Source organism: Falco peregrinus, chromosome 4 (assembly GCF_023634155.1).
Source record: "Falco peregrinus isolate bFalPer1 chromosome 4, bFalPer1.pri, whole genome shotgun sequence".
NCBI classification, from domain to species: domain Eukaryota; kingdom Metazoa; phylum Chordata; class Aves; order Falconiformes; family Falconidae; genus Falco; species Falco peregrinus.
This window is the reverse complement of record NC_073724.1, coordinates 52,034,573-52,051,376: the sequence shown is the minus strand read 5'-3', so window position 1 is coordinate 52,051,376 and position 16,804 is coordinate 52,034,573. Positions and strand designations below refer to the sequence as shown.

The window sequence follows — 16,804 nt, the reverse complement described above, 5'->3', positions numbered from 1 at the left end:
GATCTATTCTACTTAACTCTCTGCTTATATGACTTTATAAAAAGTTCTCCAATAGCTAGCCATAAACTGCAGTAATTAACCACAAAATTAAAAACACAAGGACAGAAAGCCTATCATTCATTTAACATTTCAGGCACATATTAACAACATTGAATTTTATATTTGTACACACAAGAATCCTTCCTTAAGTACCAGTGTCACTTCTGTCATTCATACCAGACAAGGTAAGAATTAAGCTTATATTTCATACACAAACTCTTAACTTAGGAGTTGAATTATTTATTTTTTTAAAATATAAATCAAACCAGCACACCTTAGGACTTAATTTCTTTCAGCTCCACAGGTTTCAGACGTCGTTTAATGACAAGCTCTCCCTTGACTGTAAGAAAGGTGTCTGACATTTCCTCTTCTGTTGGCAACCCGTGAGGTAGTTTCAGTGGCTGTATTCTACAGGCAAAAGAGTTTACTTAGTAAAGTCCTATGACTAGAAGAGAGTTACGTTAAATGTTCCAAATTAAACAAATAGTTAACAAACCTTATCAGATGTTTAACAACTTTCAGTTTGGAATTCACAGAAGGGATATTTTTGTGCAGTCTTGGCTGATGTGCCTATATAAAGGATAGAACAGGTTTTACAAACGCACTGCCACGAAATGCAAACCCCAAATCTCTGTTCACTGAACTTTTCACACTACCAGCAAAAATAGAAACTGCATTTGCAAACAAAAAATTTAGAGAAATGTCCCGCATCAAAAACATACTTTAAAATATGAAATAAAAACTAGATCAAACTCAATTCCAGTAAAACGAAAAATTCAGCTTTATTCCCATTACAGTATCATTATATTCAAATTTCTTCCAACTGTTAAAAATACTATAAATACAGGAGTTTAGGGGTAAGACTCCTTGCTTCAGTTAGACCTTAAAGTGATCAAGCATACAATTTTTTTTTCTGTAATGTAACGCTGACTACATGAATCTTTGCACAATGTGGAGTTGGCCTAAAAAATTTGTATAAACACACCTTTGACACAAACGCTTAAAGAGTCTTGGATTTGGAAGCCTTTTCATTATTAATAGAGTCTTACTTGCCTACCTGCAATGTCTGAATAATATGACCCACAGAGAAAACTGAATTCAAACTATTTACAAATCTATTTTTGTTATTTTAGCAGAATTCTCAAGGTAAATCTCTCCTCAGGCATGCTGAACAATTCCATACAGTGATATTCTGAATTCCCACTAATAGGGCATTTGCCATTAATGTTTCTTCCAGCTCTTAAACACATCATTGATTTCTGAATTACATTTATAGCAGCTGTAAAGCAATCCAAGTTTTCTGACTGCAAAACTGAGGTCCTTAAAAAAAAAAAAACCAAACACCACATCACCTTAATTCTACCCTACATTTCTACGTTTCTGAGTGCACAAGAAGTACAAAAACCAACAATCATACTTGAACCAGTCCAAGATCACGTATTATCTTCTTTTCCCAATATGGGCGACCAATCACACTTTTTATTCTAGTAACAATGTGGATCTTGTGGGGCTGCTCAGGGTCACCTCCATACTTTTCATGATCTCCAGGCCGCGGCTGAAATACCTAGAAGTAGTTCACAAAAACAGAGGGTTTTTTCCTAAATAGCCGAATTATTACTATTAAAATTAACAAAATAACTTTTAAAACATACATAAACCTTGGTAAAAGTCCTTACATGTTTACCTTTCTTTTCAGAAGGTCAAAGCATCAACAAGTGACCTCATATTTTACTTTTGTAACTCTATGTCAAACATTTTTATAATGGTTTGCTGATGGATACATTAACTCTTGAGTTTGGACATACAACTGCATAGAAATACATGGACAACACTCTATACCAGCCTAGCACTTCATTCCCATGCATCTCACTGAAGAGCCTCTGCATGGCAAGTTTTTCCACAGGCTTTAAGAATGATTTGAAGGAAAAGAGTCAACTGACCCTAGACAGTACCTTGCAAAAAGATAAGATAAAAATTTACATGTAAAAATGTAAAATGTAAGTCAAACTTCCTATCACTTTGGTTTAGTTGTTTACTGAGTAGACTGTTTCACCTGGAAGGGACCTACAACAGTCATCTAGCCCAACTGCCTGACCAATTCAGGACTGACCAAAAGTCAAAGCACGTTGTTAAGGGTATTGTTCAAATGCCTCTTAAACACTGACAGGCTTGGGGCATCGACCACCTCTCCAGGAAGCCTGTTCCAGTGTTTGACCACCCTCTTGGTAAAGAAATGCTCCCTGCTGTCAAGTCTGAACCTCCCCTGGCACAGCTTTGAGCCATTCCCACGTGTCCTGTCACTGGATCCCAGGGAGAAGAGCTCAGCACCTCCCTCTCCATGTCCCCTCCTCAGGAAGCTGTAGAGAGCAAAAAGCCTCAGCCGCCTTCTCTCCAGACTAGACCAGCCCAGAGTCCCTAGCCACTCCTCACAGGACATGCCTTCCAGCCCTTTCACCAGCTTTGTTTCCCTCCTTTGGACACATTCAAGGACCTTCACGTCCTTCTTAACTCGTGGGGCCCAGAACCGCCCACAGCGCTCCAGGTGAGGCCGCACCAAGGCTGAACACAGCGGTACCATCACCTCTTCTGGCCGGCTGGTTGTGCCGTGTTCGGGGCACCCCAGGGTGCGGGTTGCCCTGGTGGCTGCCAGGGCCACTGCTGACCTGCATTGAGCCTGCTGCCGACCAGCACCCCCAGATCTCTTTCTGCAGGGCTGCTCTCCAGTCTCCCCTCTCCCAGTTTATACTTGTGCCTGGCAATCTGTCCCAGATGCAGAAACTGGTTATTGTTAAATTTCATGCCACTGATGATCGCCCAATGCTCCAATCTATCCAGATCCCTCTGCCAGGCATTCTGTACCATGAAAGAGTCGACAGCACCTCCCAGCTTGGTATCATCACCAAGCCTGCTAATGGTGCATTCAACTCCTGCATCCAGATTACTGATAAAAATATTGAACAGAACTGGCCCTTGGATTGAGCCCTGAGGAATACCACTGGTGACCTGTTGCCAGTCAGATGTAGCCCCATTCACCACAGCCCTTTAAGCCCTGCCATTCAGCTAGTTTTCCACCTAGCACACCACGAACCCTCTCATCCCACTCACTGTCTCTAGAAAGCTGTCATGCCACAGAATTAAGCAGGCTAATAGCTATTTTTCAGTTTCTTAGTTACTGAAACACATACCGAGTCTGGAATTCTTGACTTAGTAAAGAGACAACGAACCCACGCTGTGGACGCCATCCCCTCCATCCTCTTCCCCAGCATCTGCAAAGAGAGCAGGGCACAACTTGTCTGCATTTTCCTTACAGTTCATAATACTTGAAAATAAGAGTACAGGGCCACTTCAACTCAGACTGGGCGAGCACAGGGACTGTGATAATTACTGCGTTTATTACATCTCTCGGCAGAAGAACAGACCGTGCTGACAACCGGGTATGCACCGGCTCCTCGGCCCCTCCAAGGCCACGCTTTTCTCTCTGAGGAGGCCCCGACCAGGCCCCGCGGCGGCGGCGCCCCGAGGGGGGCGAAGGCCGCAGCAGCCTAAGGCCTGGCCCCGCTCACGGCCCTCAGCGGCGGCGGGACACTGGCCCGGGCCGTTCCCCGCCGCCTCGCGGGAAGGCCCCCAGCCGCCGCAGCGGGCACGGCCAGAGGCAGCGCCGCGCCGCCCCCAAATCAAACCCCGGCCCCAGCTCGGGTCGCACCTTCCAAACGGCTGCGTGCCGCAGGCCCGCGGGACTCGCCATGGCGGTGCGCAGCCTTCCGGCCGGGCACCGACACCACGGCGCTTCAGTTCCGCGCCGGCAGAAGGGCAGCGGTGAGGCACGGCCCGCCGCCGCTTCGGTGTCTATTTCCCCGGCGGCGGGTGAGGCAGCGCGCGTGCGCAGCTCCTCCCCCCCGCCCCGCGCCGCTCCCGGTCCCCGCCGCGGCGCCCATGTCGCGGGCGGGGGGCGATGGCACCGCCGCGCTGGAGCGGGCCGGGGCGGAGACGGTGAAGCGGGCGGTGGAGCTGGACCGGGCCTCTCGGTTCCAGGAGTCGCTGGTGTGCTACCAGGAGGGCATCGACCTCCTGCTGCAGGTGGTGAAAGGTACCGGGCGCGGCGGCGGCGGCGGGTGAGGGGCGGGGCGGCGGCCGTTCACTGCAGCCGCTGAGGCGGGTGGTGCTTAAACGCCGCCCCGGCCCGGTCGGGGGCCGCCGGCCGGGGGTGGGTTTGAGGAGGCGCGGCCGTGCTGGGCGCTGGTCCCCTGCCGTCTCACGGGGAGGGAGGGGAGCTGGCGGGGGCTCCCCCCGCGCCCCCCGCCCCGGCCAAAGCTGGCCTGTGCGCTTCCCGTTCACAGCCACCAAGGATGAGGCGAAAAAGCACCGTTACCGGCAGAAAATATCCGAGTACATGACCAGAGCAGAAGACATTAAAAAGCACATTGAAAAAGAGAAACAAGGTACAGAGCTGCAATGGACCCGTTCGCGTTTAAATCCCTGTTGTTATGCGAGTGTTTTCCGGGTAAGGTGGTTAACACACGGATTATGTCACGATTTTTACTGAAAAGGAGACTTTTTTCTTATTGTTTTCTTTTTGTTTTCTTTTGTCAGATGGCAAATACCATAAGCAAATCAGAATAGAGGAAAATGCAACGGGTTTCGGCTATGAAAAGCTTTTCCAAGAGTACCTTACTGAGATTGTTTCTGAAGTGTGGGTGGAGGATCCGTACATCAGGAACGTTCATCAGGTTAGTAGGTACTTGGTGTAACTGATACAGATGTAACTACTCAAAAAAAGGCAAGTTACTAAATTAAAATTTTTGCAGTTGTATAACTTCCTGCGATTCTGCGAGATGCTAGTTAAGGGGCCGTGCAAAGTGAAAACAATCCACCTCCTCACTTCCTATGATGAAGTAAGTGTCCAGATTTTGGTTTCTGTTTCCTTGTACTTCAGCGATACCACATGCAAATATATATATATATATATAAAGTATTTATTTGTAAATACAGATTTGGTTTTCCTTACCGGTACTTTTTAGACTGAGGCTCTGATGCCTTCAGCAGAAAACACAGATTAAAAGAAAAATAGAAATGTGATAGTTGAACATAAGTAGTTTTATAAGTTCAGAGTTATCAGAAAACTCTTTAAGAAACTCTTGGTAAGCAGTATCTTAAATTAAAAAGATACTTTTATGAAAGTTTTGTTGTGGAAAATGTCAGAAACAAAGCATCTGTTGCGATATGGGTTTTTTCAGCTGTATATAGTTGTCATTTTAGAGGCTTTGATAAGCTAAAATATCTCAAACTATCACTGTATTTATTTTGGCTCAAATAGTAATTCGTGTCTAGTTCCAAAGGGCTGAGAGTGAGCTCGTCGTCCATGTCCCTTAGCGAGTGTAGCTGTAGTCTGTCTGCTTTTTATCCTGTATTTGAAACTGTGAATCTGGCTTCATCCAAGTTGCTTTCTGTTGGTTGAAGTTGTTACTAAAAAGGTTTTGTTGCTAACTTTAGGAAGAGGTGACCAGATGTAGAATATGTCATTAAAAAAAAAACATGTTATTTTTACTTTTAACAGGGTAGCGGGAAGAGTCAGCAAATAAGTGGCTTGGAAGAAATACAACAGTCGCTGAGGAATTATGGAGTAACACTGAATATTGCATTTTCACCTTCAATACATGATCGAGAAATTAGGTGGGCGATAGAAAAATTCAGTGAATGCCAGTTATTTGAAATCAAACTACTTCACCCTAACTTTTGAGACAATTTCTAATTGCAGCTGCGGTTAACGAAGTGGAAGGCAATAGCCCTCGCTGGATAAAATCAGCCCTCCATAGTTTCATGTATTTTAACTGTGAACATAATAGTAGATGTCTCTTTATACAGAATAGTGTCTTCCATGGTTCATACAGGTGTCAGTGATACTAGGAAATAATTGTCATTGAAACAGGGAGCTTGTGCATCATGTGGATATAACTGTTTTTTTATTGAACATACTGATAGTATTCAAATTTGTGAATTTTTAAAACAGATTCAACAATGGATGGATGATTAAGATTGGAAGGGGTCTTAATTATTTTAAGAAACCGCAGGTAAGAATGCTTTGACCTCTTTAACTTATACTGCAGAAGAGCTCATTCTATGTTCACTGTGTCAATTCTGTTAATTTCTGCAGGGTCGTTTCAGCATTGGATACTGTGACTTTGACTTGCGACCTTGTCATGAAACAACAGTGGATGTCTTTCATACTAAACATACAAAGAAAATGTGATCAGATACAACTGCTTTGAACTACTGTTTTTATAAGCATAAAAATGTAAGAGTGGAAGATACTATTTCCAGTCTGCCACCAGCTGTCTACCCTCAGAACCAAGTATTCTAAGTACTTAGTCCAGCACAGCTTTTATAATCTATAGGTTTAAGAATATTTGAGACTTTTCAGTCTGAGAAAACACAACTGTACAATTCCTTCACTGTACTTCTCCCATAATCTTAATTAATACAATCCATGTCTAAATTTGATCTTCATGTCATAACTGACCCTTGATACTGTCTCTCAAAGGCCTCTTTACTGTCATTTCTCTTTTTACTATTAATTTTTCCTTGAGCAGATTCTGGGGTTTATTTCTCTAATTGACCACCTCACAAACACTTGAAGCTAGGCTGCCACATGTCCTCTTTTATAAGCAGCCTTATTTATTTCCCATAATTCCGGTATTCTAATCATGACTCCTGTTCAGCTGTGTTTTGATCAATCCTGTAATACCTGATTTCACAGACTTTACTAGTAACCCCAAACCTAACATTCCATTTTCCAAGCTCCTTGCATGCAAACATTGTTCAGTATGTAGACATTTCAGGGTCATCTTATGTGTCTCTGCATGATGGATTTTGAACCAGAAAGGATGTGAACAGTTGTGTTCTTTTCCCTGTCACTCCATGTGTTCTTTTATTCCATGATGTACAGTCATATACTTGATTTCCATCCTTTGCATTAGGTGTGGAAAGGGTGTATGATCCTCTCCCAGTCTTTTTCCCTGACTTGCAAATCTAATGTTCTTCCAGTTAGTCATGCCAGTCTCAACTGCAGTGAGCTATCTCCCTGCTACTAAGGTAGTCCCTTAAAAAAATAAAATTATTCCAGGGGATGAATACTGTGAAGCTTTCATGTTAATAATGATTTTAAGCAATATGCTAACTGGAAAACAACCCAGTCTTTTCTTGTCTTTCCTTCATCCTTTGGAAACCAGAAGGTGTCACCTGAGCTACTGCTTCTTTTTCTTATACAAGATTGCTTTGTCAGCAATAATCTGGCAAAGTCCTATACTCTTACATGAAGAACAGGCAGTGGCTTCTTTTGCGGGTCCCATCAAAATCTTTTTCAACCTCAGGACTGATAGGTGCCTTATGCTTTCTGGATCTTGTGGTACATATGCTCCTGTATTCTGGTAGCATGTTCATTGCTAGAAATTTTTCTCTCTTTTCTGATTCTTTTTCCTGAATGGCTGGTGTATTCCATTATCTTTTTTTTTTTTAATTTGCTTTATTCTTTCACCTTCTGTCATCTAATGCTGCATTCCACAGCTACCAAGAAGAAACAGAGCTGGTCTTTGCCTTGTTCTCTGGATCGCAGTTTGCTAGGGGTCTGCCTTCTTTATCCTTTTGCATAATAATGTCTCAGCTTTTCAGTGCTACATCAGCAAAAAGAATAACAAATGTGTCACAGGAACTGCATGCTACCAGTTGAAACATTCAATAGAAACCCTCTTATTGCTGATGTGGTACTAGGTTTCTGGTCACTGTTGTCAATTTTATTCAGTTGTGTACAATACATGCCTATTTTTAATGGGAATAAATGTTATTTTTTATTATTTGTAGTTTTAGTCATCTGTGTAACGACTTCTCTGCGCTACGTCGGGTAATTCAAGGAAGCTGGGTAATGCCTTATAGATCAGCCATGTTTGGAAGAAGGTTCACTGTAAATACAGTAAGCTTCCCAAATGTGAAGATTTATATCTTTTAACCCTAGTCCAGCAATTTCAAACATACAGGGGTGTCATGTTAAGAAGAGGGGTTTCCTTGAACCCTTTATATTTGATCAGCCTGTCAGTTTCCCAAGAAAGACAAGACCCTTGTGCCTGACCAGCCTGTCTGCTACCTGTGTTCTGACAGCTCGCCGTATCAGAGGGTGATTCGACTAACCTACTCGGGGACTCCTGCTGACAGTATCACTGAGTCAAATCCCATACAACCAGTCAAGTCTCCAGAGACTTACACAAAATGAACTTCAGCTGAAGATTTTTATTATACAAAACACAAGTTTGTCACAGTAAGGTTCGAAGATTGCCAGCGATAATACACTGACTGAAAAACAAGTTTAAAAAAATACACTTAATAATAACTAACATGAGTTAGTCCTAGAATAAAGTTCTTACCCAACAGGCATCCCTATGGGGGAGAAGACAGGTTCAGCCCACTGACTGATGCCAGAAGTTATGATGGAGCCTTCCCTAACTTCTCCCCTCAGTTGTCCATTTTTATACTTTCTAGTACATTGTGTATTCGTTATCGTACAGAGGATCGGTTAAAAGTTTCTCCCTTCCAATGTAAATTAGTATGCGTCCTCAGATAGCACTACTGAAGTTTTTCCATTAACTACGCATGCTCTCCAACCAGGTTTTGCTTTTTCAGGGGGGCGCTATTTGAGTTGGAGGTCACAATTTCCCATTACCACAATTACCTTTGTCTTACTTTCAACTAAGTTTTTGTTAATGTATGGGGGTCATGACACCTTATCGGCTTGTCAGCCAGAACTTACAGCTTTAGAGGGTGGGTCAGCTTGAGCTAACCTTGTGACACTAAATCAAAGTGTGGTATGCCAGGAGTTTAGATAAATTTAAATAAATTCCCCTTTAGATTTATTTCAGTCCAGGACCAGTCCATTTTCTTTAGATTTAGGTGGAGCTTGAGTGACTCTAGTCATACATACTTTTGTTACTGATTGGTATCATTGTACCCAGCGAGATGTAGTAGTACTTTGGAGGCAAGCAACTTTGGGATGGAGGTGTGCATTACTATTGCAATGAGATTATTTCATCTGAGGAAAGTAATTTTGCCACAATGGTCCGCTTAGCAGCAGACATCATCTCATATGTTCTTTATGTGACAACTGCTATGCAGTTTATCAGATCATCAGGTCCCCTTTCCTGCAGGGAGTAAATGGAGCCTGGCCACGGTGGGTGTCTCCACTCTGTTCCACTCTCTTACTCCCATTGGCATGTGCTGAGATGGCAGGGTGCGTAGCTTAGGGAGCTTTGGTAAAGTAGATTCCTGTGCATGCCAACCATTCTGAAAGCAAGAGCTATATTTGTCCCAGCTTTAGCTAATTCTCTGCTGCACCCTCTCCCCCCCCCCCCCCCCCCCCCCGCCCAGGAATTTTCCCACAAGGGGCAAAAGAAAAAAACACCTTAATACTTCAGATCAACTTTTTAGTACTTAATTGGAAATTAAAATACAAATCTTTACACTTTCTGCATCTTACAATACAATATGCCGCTGTTCCAGTGGTAAGCCCCTATGATGTGGTCCTTTACAAATACCACAAGAGGCAAGCATGGTCTTCCCTTGCTTGCCTGTTCATTGCTAGAACTTTTTCTCTGTTTTCTAATTAGACTATTACTCAATAGCCGAGACCAGATTTCCTTGCAGATCCCATGGATATGCAGTACTGTGCATACGTAGAAGTAAACCTTTAGTGATATACCAGTTAACGCTGCACTGCAGTTTTTACTTATAAGCCCTTTATCTCTGAATATCAGTTCCTTTCACTGTCAGTAGGAACACCATGTATGAAGAGGAATGGGCATCAAAGAGTTGGGGAAAAAAAAATTTTAGAGAAGTCTACAAGCAGAGTTCTGCGGTCATTTTACTGACTTCAGGCTATGTTTTTCTGTGGTGCCACTCACACTTAGGTAGTCAGGTCATCACCTGGACTGCACACCCAGGACTGTCCCTCTTGGCATCATCTGTAAAGATAAGCTTAAGCCACCTTCCCTGCTGGAGCCAGCTGAGTGTCATTCAGTCTACAGCAGGGCTCCTCAAACTTTTTAAACAGGGGGCTGGCACATGGATGCAGCGGCAGGCAGTCATCTGCGGCTGCTTGGTTTCCCCCCCCAACCCCTGGGGGGGGAGGGGGGGGTCTGTAAATACCGGGGGCCAGACTGAGGACCCTGAGGGGCCATATCCAGCCCACGGGCCGTAGTTTGAGGACCCCTGGACTCTACAGTGTGCCAGTCCTGGCTGAGGGCTGGGTGCACCCCCAGTCACTGCGCTCCTTAACTAAAGGTAGGTCCCTTCTGCCACGTAATTTCTTTCTACTGAGTGCGGATCAGCCAAACATCTGTTAAAGCTGACAGTGTGGAAGTAACATGTAACACCTCATAGGCCTTTGCAGGCCTCACTTGTTAAGAAATATTTGCAGCTAACAGTCTCTTCTGGTCAGCATGATTTAATTAACAAAGGAAGTATTCATAAAAGAATATACTGCCTAGGGCTTCCCAATCTGTCTAGAGCCTCCTTACTGAAGAATTTCAGTCGCTGCTGTTACCACATCCTGCTTATCTGACAGCCTGGTGAAGAACAAATCGTATAACCTAAAAGTATATAAACTGTAACTGCCTCGCTTGGGCACAGCTCGTATCAGCAGAAGCTGCCTGCCTTCTGTGTTTTCTCCTATAGCACTAAACTGCTGCTGTTCTGACCTGATTAAAATTGCATTCCAGTTATTCTGCAACAGAATTTGGTGCTGTGACTTGGATTCATACGTCCTGCTTCACCTGGGATGACCGCAGACTGATCTCTGTCGAAAATCCCTCGGTGCCACTCAGAAAGGTAAGGGATCTTTTGAAATCCCTACTGGAGTTTCAGCTGAGGGTTGTGTGTATGGACAACAAGGACACTGGAAGCCAGAATGTCCTTATGGACCTAACTGTAAGTCTTTTCAGTCCAGCAGGATTCAGTCACCCTAACTTTCCCCCCAACTCTTCCTTCATGCCATAGCCTCAGAAACATGATTAGGACAGCCATATGACTAACCAAATGACATAAACATCATTACTCCTTTACTTTCTTTAGGCCAGGCTGGTCCTTATTCATCTTGCCCTACTAACAGCAAGATTGTTTGTTGCCTAACTGATACTGCTGTTTCTCAGTCCACTTTATGTGCCTCTGATTTTCCTGCCAGTTCCTTATCTTCAGTAGTAAATGCTGTTGGTATTTCAGAACAACCCGTATGTCATCCAGTAACAAGCCCCTTTAACTATCTGCCTCATTTCTGGATACCGTGCTTTCCTTTTAAGTCCTACCACGCCAGTTAACCTTCCAGGAGAAGACTGTTAATGTAAATTGGATTGTGCTATATATTGTGCCCTGAACGACATTTACCTTGATGTGCTCGCACCTTGACAGAATGAATTTATGGCTTTTTTTGCTTGATGAACCTCCCACTTCAATTTTAACTAGCTCTACTATTCAAGGGCAGTTTGGTGAAGAAAGAGTTAAATGACAAAGGTATATGAAGTCTGTAACTGCCTCGTTTGGGCAGAGCTCACAGCAGAAGAGTCTCACGGCTGCACTGGGTTCTCTCCTACAGTTATAGCAATAAACTGCTTCTGTTGTGACCTAATCAAAATTGCATTCTGCTTATTCAGCAACAACAGTGAAATGAGCCTTTCTTTCTACTTTAAGTTGAGCTATTATTTTTATTTAACATGAAAACTGTCATTTTCAGTTCACTATTACCTTCCATCAGAAAATTTTCTCCTAGGTAGTAACACAAGGAGCCTGATTCTCCTAGATCTGTATTGGCAAGTGTATTTCCTAATGTAGAAGTATTCCCTCTTTCAGCTTAGGTACCGTATCTCTGGCAGTGTTACCAAATTCTATAACTAGAATGTATAAGCTAACTAACAAATACTATATGGACATATGTTTTTGTTTAACAATTTGCACATATTCTTGAAGAAACAGAACGCACACATTTGACTCAGGATGTCCCATGCAAAGAACTGTGAAGGATGATTAACTTAAGTAATTGCTGTTTAGGACAAGGCGGCCTTGAAGACATTACATCCTGCCAAATTGGCAACACAAGACTCTTGCAAATCGAGATATATCTGATACCTTTTGGACAGATAAAGATGTGTTCTTAAGCTAACTACCTTCATTATAATACTAAAAATTAAATCCCTTGCGCCAGATACCCCGACCCACAGAGACCGTTCCCCTTGCGTAGTTAACCAATAAGATTGTGTAACCATTATGTGGATTACCATACGATCAGTGTTAGAGGGTTGGAAGTTAACAAATTAATATCCACGTAATCATGTATAAATCTGACTGTGGAAACTACCAAGGGGTGCTAGTTCATCTAGCACCCAAACTTGCACAACTTTATATTAAAAGCTGTATCTTGTATTCTTAAAACTTTCTTTGATTTTGCACACTGGGCAACGAGACGACAGCACCAGTGACTCCCACTTTAGGCCAGGCAGTGCAGGTACAGAGAAGGCACATATGGCCTCTGTCCCAGTTAGATTCTTCTGCCCTCATCACACAACCCCCCACAGTGAACTTCCTAATCCCTCCCCTGCTCTTGCACACACATGAACAGAAGTTCCAGGGTAGAACTGCTAGGCTGATTCACTACACAGCAGCGAGCTTAGCTTACTGCCATGCCTGTACAGTGGAGAAAGAGGATCACCAGCACCCTGCAAGAGCATACTTTCAACCAGAAACCAGGGGGACATCCCTCTCCGTGCAGCTCAGGGGCTGAGACATGCCCTTTGAGCTACTATCCACCAGGAGTGGGATGCAGGCTGGGGGATTCAGTGCAGCAGCAGAGCAGCAGTTTTCCACCTACCCCATCCCATCTGTGTCAGCCATTTGTACCTTCTTTGCTACAAAGCCAGTTTGGGATGCCTCTGCCATTTTCCTTGGTTTAAACAACAAGGATGTCTGTCCACATGGAGCGACACAGGGCTGCAGCCTATTGCAGCAGCTTACATCCTGTTGTTTGGGAACCTCGGGTACAGGCAGTGTACCTACTAATTGCTAGTAGGTAATACTAAGCAAAAGCACAAGATTTAACAGTTTGAATGACTAATAAGATAAAAATTCAGCTTGTATAAATGTTTTAATTCTGTTTCCAATAAATTAAATAAAAAAGCAGCAGAAGTTTAACTTACATTTTCAAAATGCAAGTCACATTAACATTATCATATTTTCACATAGCAGATTCCACCTGCTGTGCAACTCATCATCTTGTGGACACACTCTTAGCAATGTTGTTGCTAGTGTAGTGGTTTCACTTGGGCAAAACTTACTACCAGTAAGGCTCTTTACTAGTTCACTGCACAGCGCTGGTGGCAGCCACTGCTCTGGCAGATCAATGTTGCAGACTTCAATCCTTCCGTGCTTTACATCCATATCTACTTTAACATCAAGAACAGAATCTTTATAGACCATGCTAAAACAAGTGTTGATGCTGAACTTCGGTGTCTTTCCATACACCCATTCCCACGTTTGTAGTTCTTTAGTTTTATTATTAATTCCAGGAAGCACAGTCTCATCAGCTGGATTTATTAAGGTGATATGATGATCCATTTGGTGTTGTGTAGCATATTCTTCCGCAATGGCATCCAGAAGCATCTCACAAGTTAAACTGGGATCCTCTTCAAAGAGATTTTTCACTGAGGCAGGCACACTAGGAGTGGCATTGCTTTTTAGCCCTTTATAAGGACTTTTTAGCACAGAAGATAAAACAAACTTATCTGCATTACAGAGTAAGGTACAGTGGTGATAAGCAGTTGTTCTTCCCAGCTTTGAAGCAGTACCTGAGATTTTGTATTGCCTATCTAGCAAGATGTCATATCTGTCACTGACATGCACATCTAACCGGGGGCGCAAGGCTTTCAGTGCCTTCACAATTAGTTTCAGGTTTTCCATTCGTTCATATTTTTTTCTGGTTGTAAAGAAAGTCAAATTGATGTTGCCTAAGTCATGATAAACTGTCCCCCCTCCACTTCTTCTCCTGGCTAGCTTTATATTTTTTTGCCTTAATAGCCTGAGGTTGCATTCCTGCCAGGGATTCTGATGTCTCCCTATTACCACAGCAGGGGAATTTCTCCAAAGGAAGAGGACCTGTTGGTTTTCTAAATTCATGTGGTCATGGATCCAGTCTTCCACAGCTAGATTTTGGTAAACGTCATTAGAAATAGATTGGATAATGAGGCCTCCACTAGTGGTGCTTCTGAAGCCAGCTTTTGGAGTTCTGAGGACACAGGATAGCTGAAGGCAGTTCTTTAATGATGACCGGAGTACCATGTTTTTAATGACCAGACAGTAAATGGAAGGAATGCTTGACCTGGTAAAGGTGAATGTGACAAGTGCACAGCCTGCTGCTGTGACAGAAATGAAATGCTAGTGGCAGTCATACTCTTCCCAGCATAGCAATACTTTTGAACTGATGTGAGTTATGAGGTATGTTTCCCCTCCTGAAGCTAGTGATGCCATCCAGACCCTGATGTGTGCTTCACATAAAAGCTGGCATTGTCAGAGTAGCTTCTCCTCACAGTCCTCGGTGCGTTAAAGGCCAAAGGAAGAAACAGAATTAAACCGTGTGTTTTCCCCTCACTCAATACAGTCTTGCTAATACAATCTGACTTTGTGGATTTTACTAAACTTGATTTTAACAGCCCAGGTTTATAAATTCGTTTTACACGGATCTGAGAGTAAGAAGCAGGTGCAACAAGCTGGCGGGCCGGCTGGGTGCGTGAGGAGCCAGGCAGCCGCCCGCAGCGCCCAGCCGTGAGGCGCGGCAAGCCCGCAGCCGGTACCACCCGCCGCCGCCCCGGCGCCATTTCGTTCTCGGCGGCTGCCCTCGGCGGCCACCCCTCACGGCGCGGCGACCCGAGGGGGGCTGCCCCGCCCCGCCCCGCCACCGGCCGCCCTCCCGCCCTCCCCCCGGCACCGGCCGCCCCTGCGCGCACGAGTCGCTACTCACGGCGCGGCGCGGCGGGGCGGGGCGCGGTGGCGGCGCTCGTGCAGGCCGGTCAGAGCCGTAGTGCGGCCCCGCCGCGTGCTCCGGCACGGCACGCCTTCCGCTTCCCGGGGTTAGAGGTGCCGGGGGCGGGCGTCCGGCTGCCAGGGCTGTTCTGCCGTACGCGGCCGCCGCTGCCCGGGGTGAAACCGGGGAGGGGAGCCGGGGAGGCAGGCAGTACGTCCGTCAGTCTGTGTGTCAGTCAGTCAGTCAGTCAGAGCCGGGGAGGCAGGCAGTCCGCCCGTCAGTCTGTGTGTCAGTCAGTCGGTCAGTCAGAGCCGGGGAGGCAGGCAGTCTGTCCGTCCGTCAGTCTGTGTGTCAGTCAGTCAGTCGGTCAGTCAGAGCCGGGGAGGCAGGCAGGCAGTCTGTCAGTCCGTCAGTCAGTCCGTCCGTCCATCTGCCCAGCGCCCCGGTGGCGGCGGAAGGCCGCAGGCCGCAGGCAGGCTTCTGCTGCTCGGGCGAGAGCTGAGGGGAGCGGGTGGCACCCCGGCGGGCGCGCGCCGGTTGCGCTTCTCACCCCGCAGCCTGCACGTGGTGCGGCTGGAGGAAGCTGGCGAGAGGCGGGAACGGGCAGCTGCTGTGCCGCCCGCCGCTGGATTATGGCTTTTCAGCCTGGTAAAAGAAAACCAAGCAAAAAACTCCAAACCCAAACCTCCTGTGGTAAGAGATTGTAAAAAGTTAAGTGATGTTAAAGAAAGTAGGTCAGTGTTGATCTTCGCAGCTTCTGCCAACATGGTAACTGCGAAGCATGGGATCGTGCCAACAAGAGGCAGATGCACGACGGATAAAAAGCGTGATTCTTCATGCAAGACCCAGCTGTGTGATTCCACACCACAGGATGTTCTGGATGCTAGAAGCTTTCATGAGTTAAGAAGGACACTGAACAAGTTCACACAAATGCACAGAGGCTTGTGACATACATAAAAACTATCCATGGTATTCATGAAGATACAGAAACTAAATGTTAATAGCATAATTCATTAACAAGCTGGAAGTGATCAAAAACTAGATAATTAAAGACGTATTGCATGCAGCAGATTCTCTTCAGATTTGCATTGATTTAAGCCATTCTTAAAGGCTACCGGACTTTAGCTATAACTCTTCAAGAGCTACTGTCTGTATTTAAGCTTATACTGTGGGCCAACGTTAAATGCTAGTAGCTGAGGTTTTTATCCACAGTATCTATATGGGCAGATATGTGCTGTGTATCTCTTGCTTGTATATGGGTATTCATAAAGGGTACATTGCATGCTTTTATCTTCTTCCTTAATATCGGAGTCCCAAGACATGAAGGAATTGTAGAAGAAAAGGCTGGTACAACAGGTTGTGAGAATTCACATAGGCTAATCTTGAACAGTTACAGGTAAGTCATTTTTCTTTCAGTTCTAGGAATAGGTGGTTTAGGAATAAACATCAAATTGATATCCTTATTTAGGTGAAACGGTGAAATTACTTGAGGAAGCACTTTGGCTTCTGGTATGTAATCGGGTGTTCATGTATTTGCTTTACCAATAAAGAAAACTGTTTATGATGTGGCCTGAGTTGCCTTCTCATTGAAGAAACAGTACCAGAACAGCTATATTCCCTGACAGGTGAAGGAGAAAAGAAGGTGGATAAGGGTGAAAGGCTACCGAGATTCAAGATGTGAGCGTGGGGTTGTTTATTACTGAAAAATGAGATAATTAAGAGCAT

The 16,804-nt window shown here is 44.7% G+C and overlaps 3 protein-coding genes across 4 annotated transcripts; 1 reads left to right on the top strand and 2 right to left on the bottom strand.

Moving 5' to 3' along the window:
• Positions 1-116: 116 nt before the first annotated feature.
• On the bottom strand, positions 117-15,148 carry MRPL30 (mitochondrial ribosomal protein L30). 2 transcript variants are annotated; one of them, XM_055802199.1, is made up of 5 exons: positions 15,077-15,148; positions 3,225-3,305; positions 1,457-1,603; positions 536-609; positions 117-447 (listed from the first exon to the last, which is right to left on the bottom strand). In XM_055802199.1, the coding sequence occupies exons 2-5, from the start codon at positions 3,303-3,305 to the stop codon at positions 315-317; spliced, it is 435 nt and encodes a 144-aa protein (XP_055658174.1). In that variant the 5' UTR covers positions 15,077-15,148; the 3' UTR covers positions 117-314. The 2 variants fall into 2 exon arrangements, with proteins under 2 accessions (XP_055658174.1, XP_055658173.1); XM_055802198.1 differs by lacking the exon at positions 15,077-15,148 and adding an exon at positions 3,743-3,877.
• Positions 3,949-7,886, top strand: MITD1 (microtubule interacting and trafficking domain containing 1). The gene is made up of 7 exons (XM_055802197.1): positions 3,949-4,126; positions 4,377-4,478; positions 4,630-4,766; positions 4,845-4,931; positions 5,594-5,709; positions 6,047-6,107; positions 6,191-7,886. Exons 1-7 carry the CDS (start codon positions 3,973-3,975, stop codon positions 6,284-6,286), a joined length of 753 nt encoding a protein of 250 aa, XP_055658172.1. The 5' UTR covers positions 3,949-3,972; the 3' UTR covers positions 6,287-7,886.
• On the bottom strand, positions 13,189-15,175 carry LIPT1 (lipoyltransferase 1). The gene is made up of 2 exons (XM_055802196.1): positions 15,077-15,175; positions 13,189-14,649 (listed from the first exon to the last, which is right to left on the bottom strand). Exon 2 carries the CDS (start codon positions 14,395-14,397, stop codon positions 13,276-13,278), a length of 1,122 nt encoding a protein of 373 aa, XP_055658171.1. The 5' UTR covers positions 14,398-14,649; positions 15,077-15,175; the 3' UTR covers positions 13,189-13,275.
• Between the last annotated feature and the right edge of the window lie 1,629 nt (positions 15,176-16,804).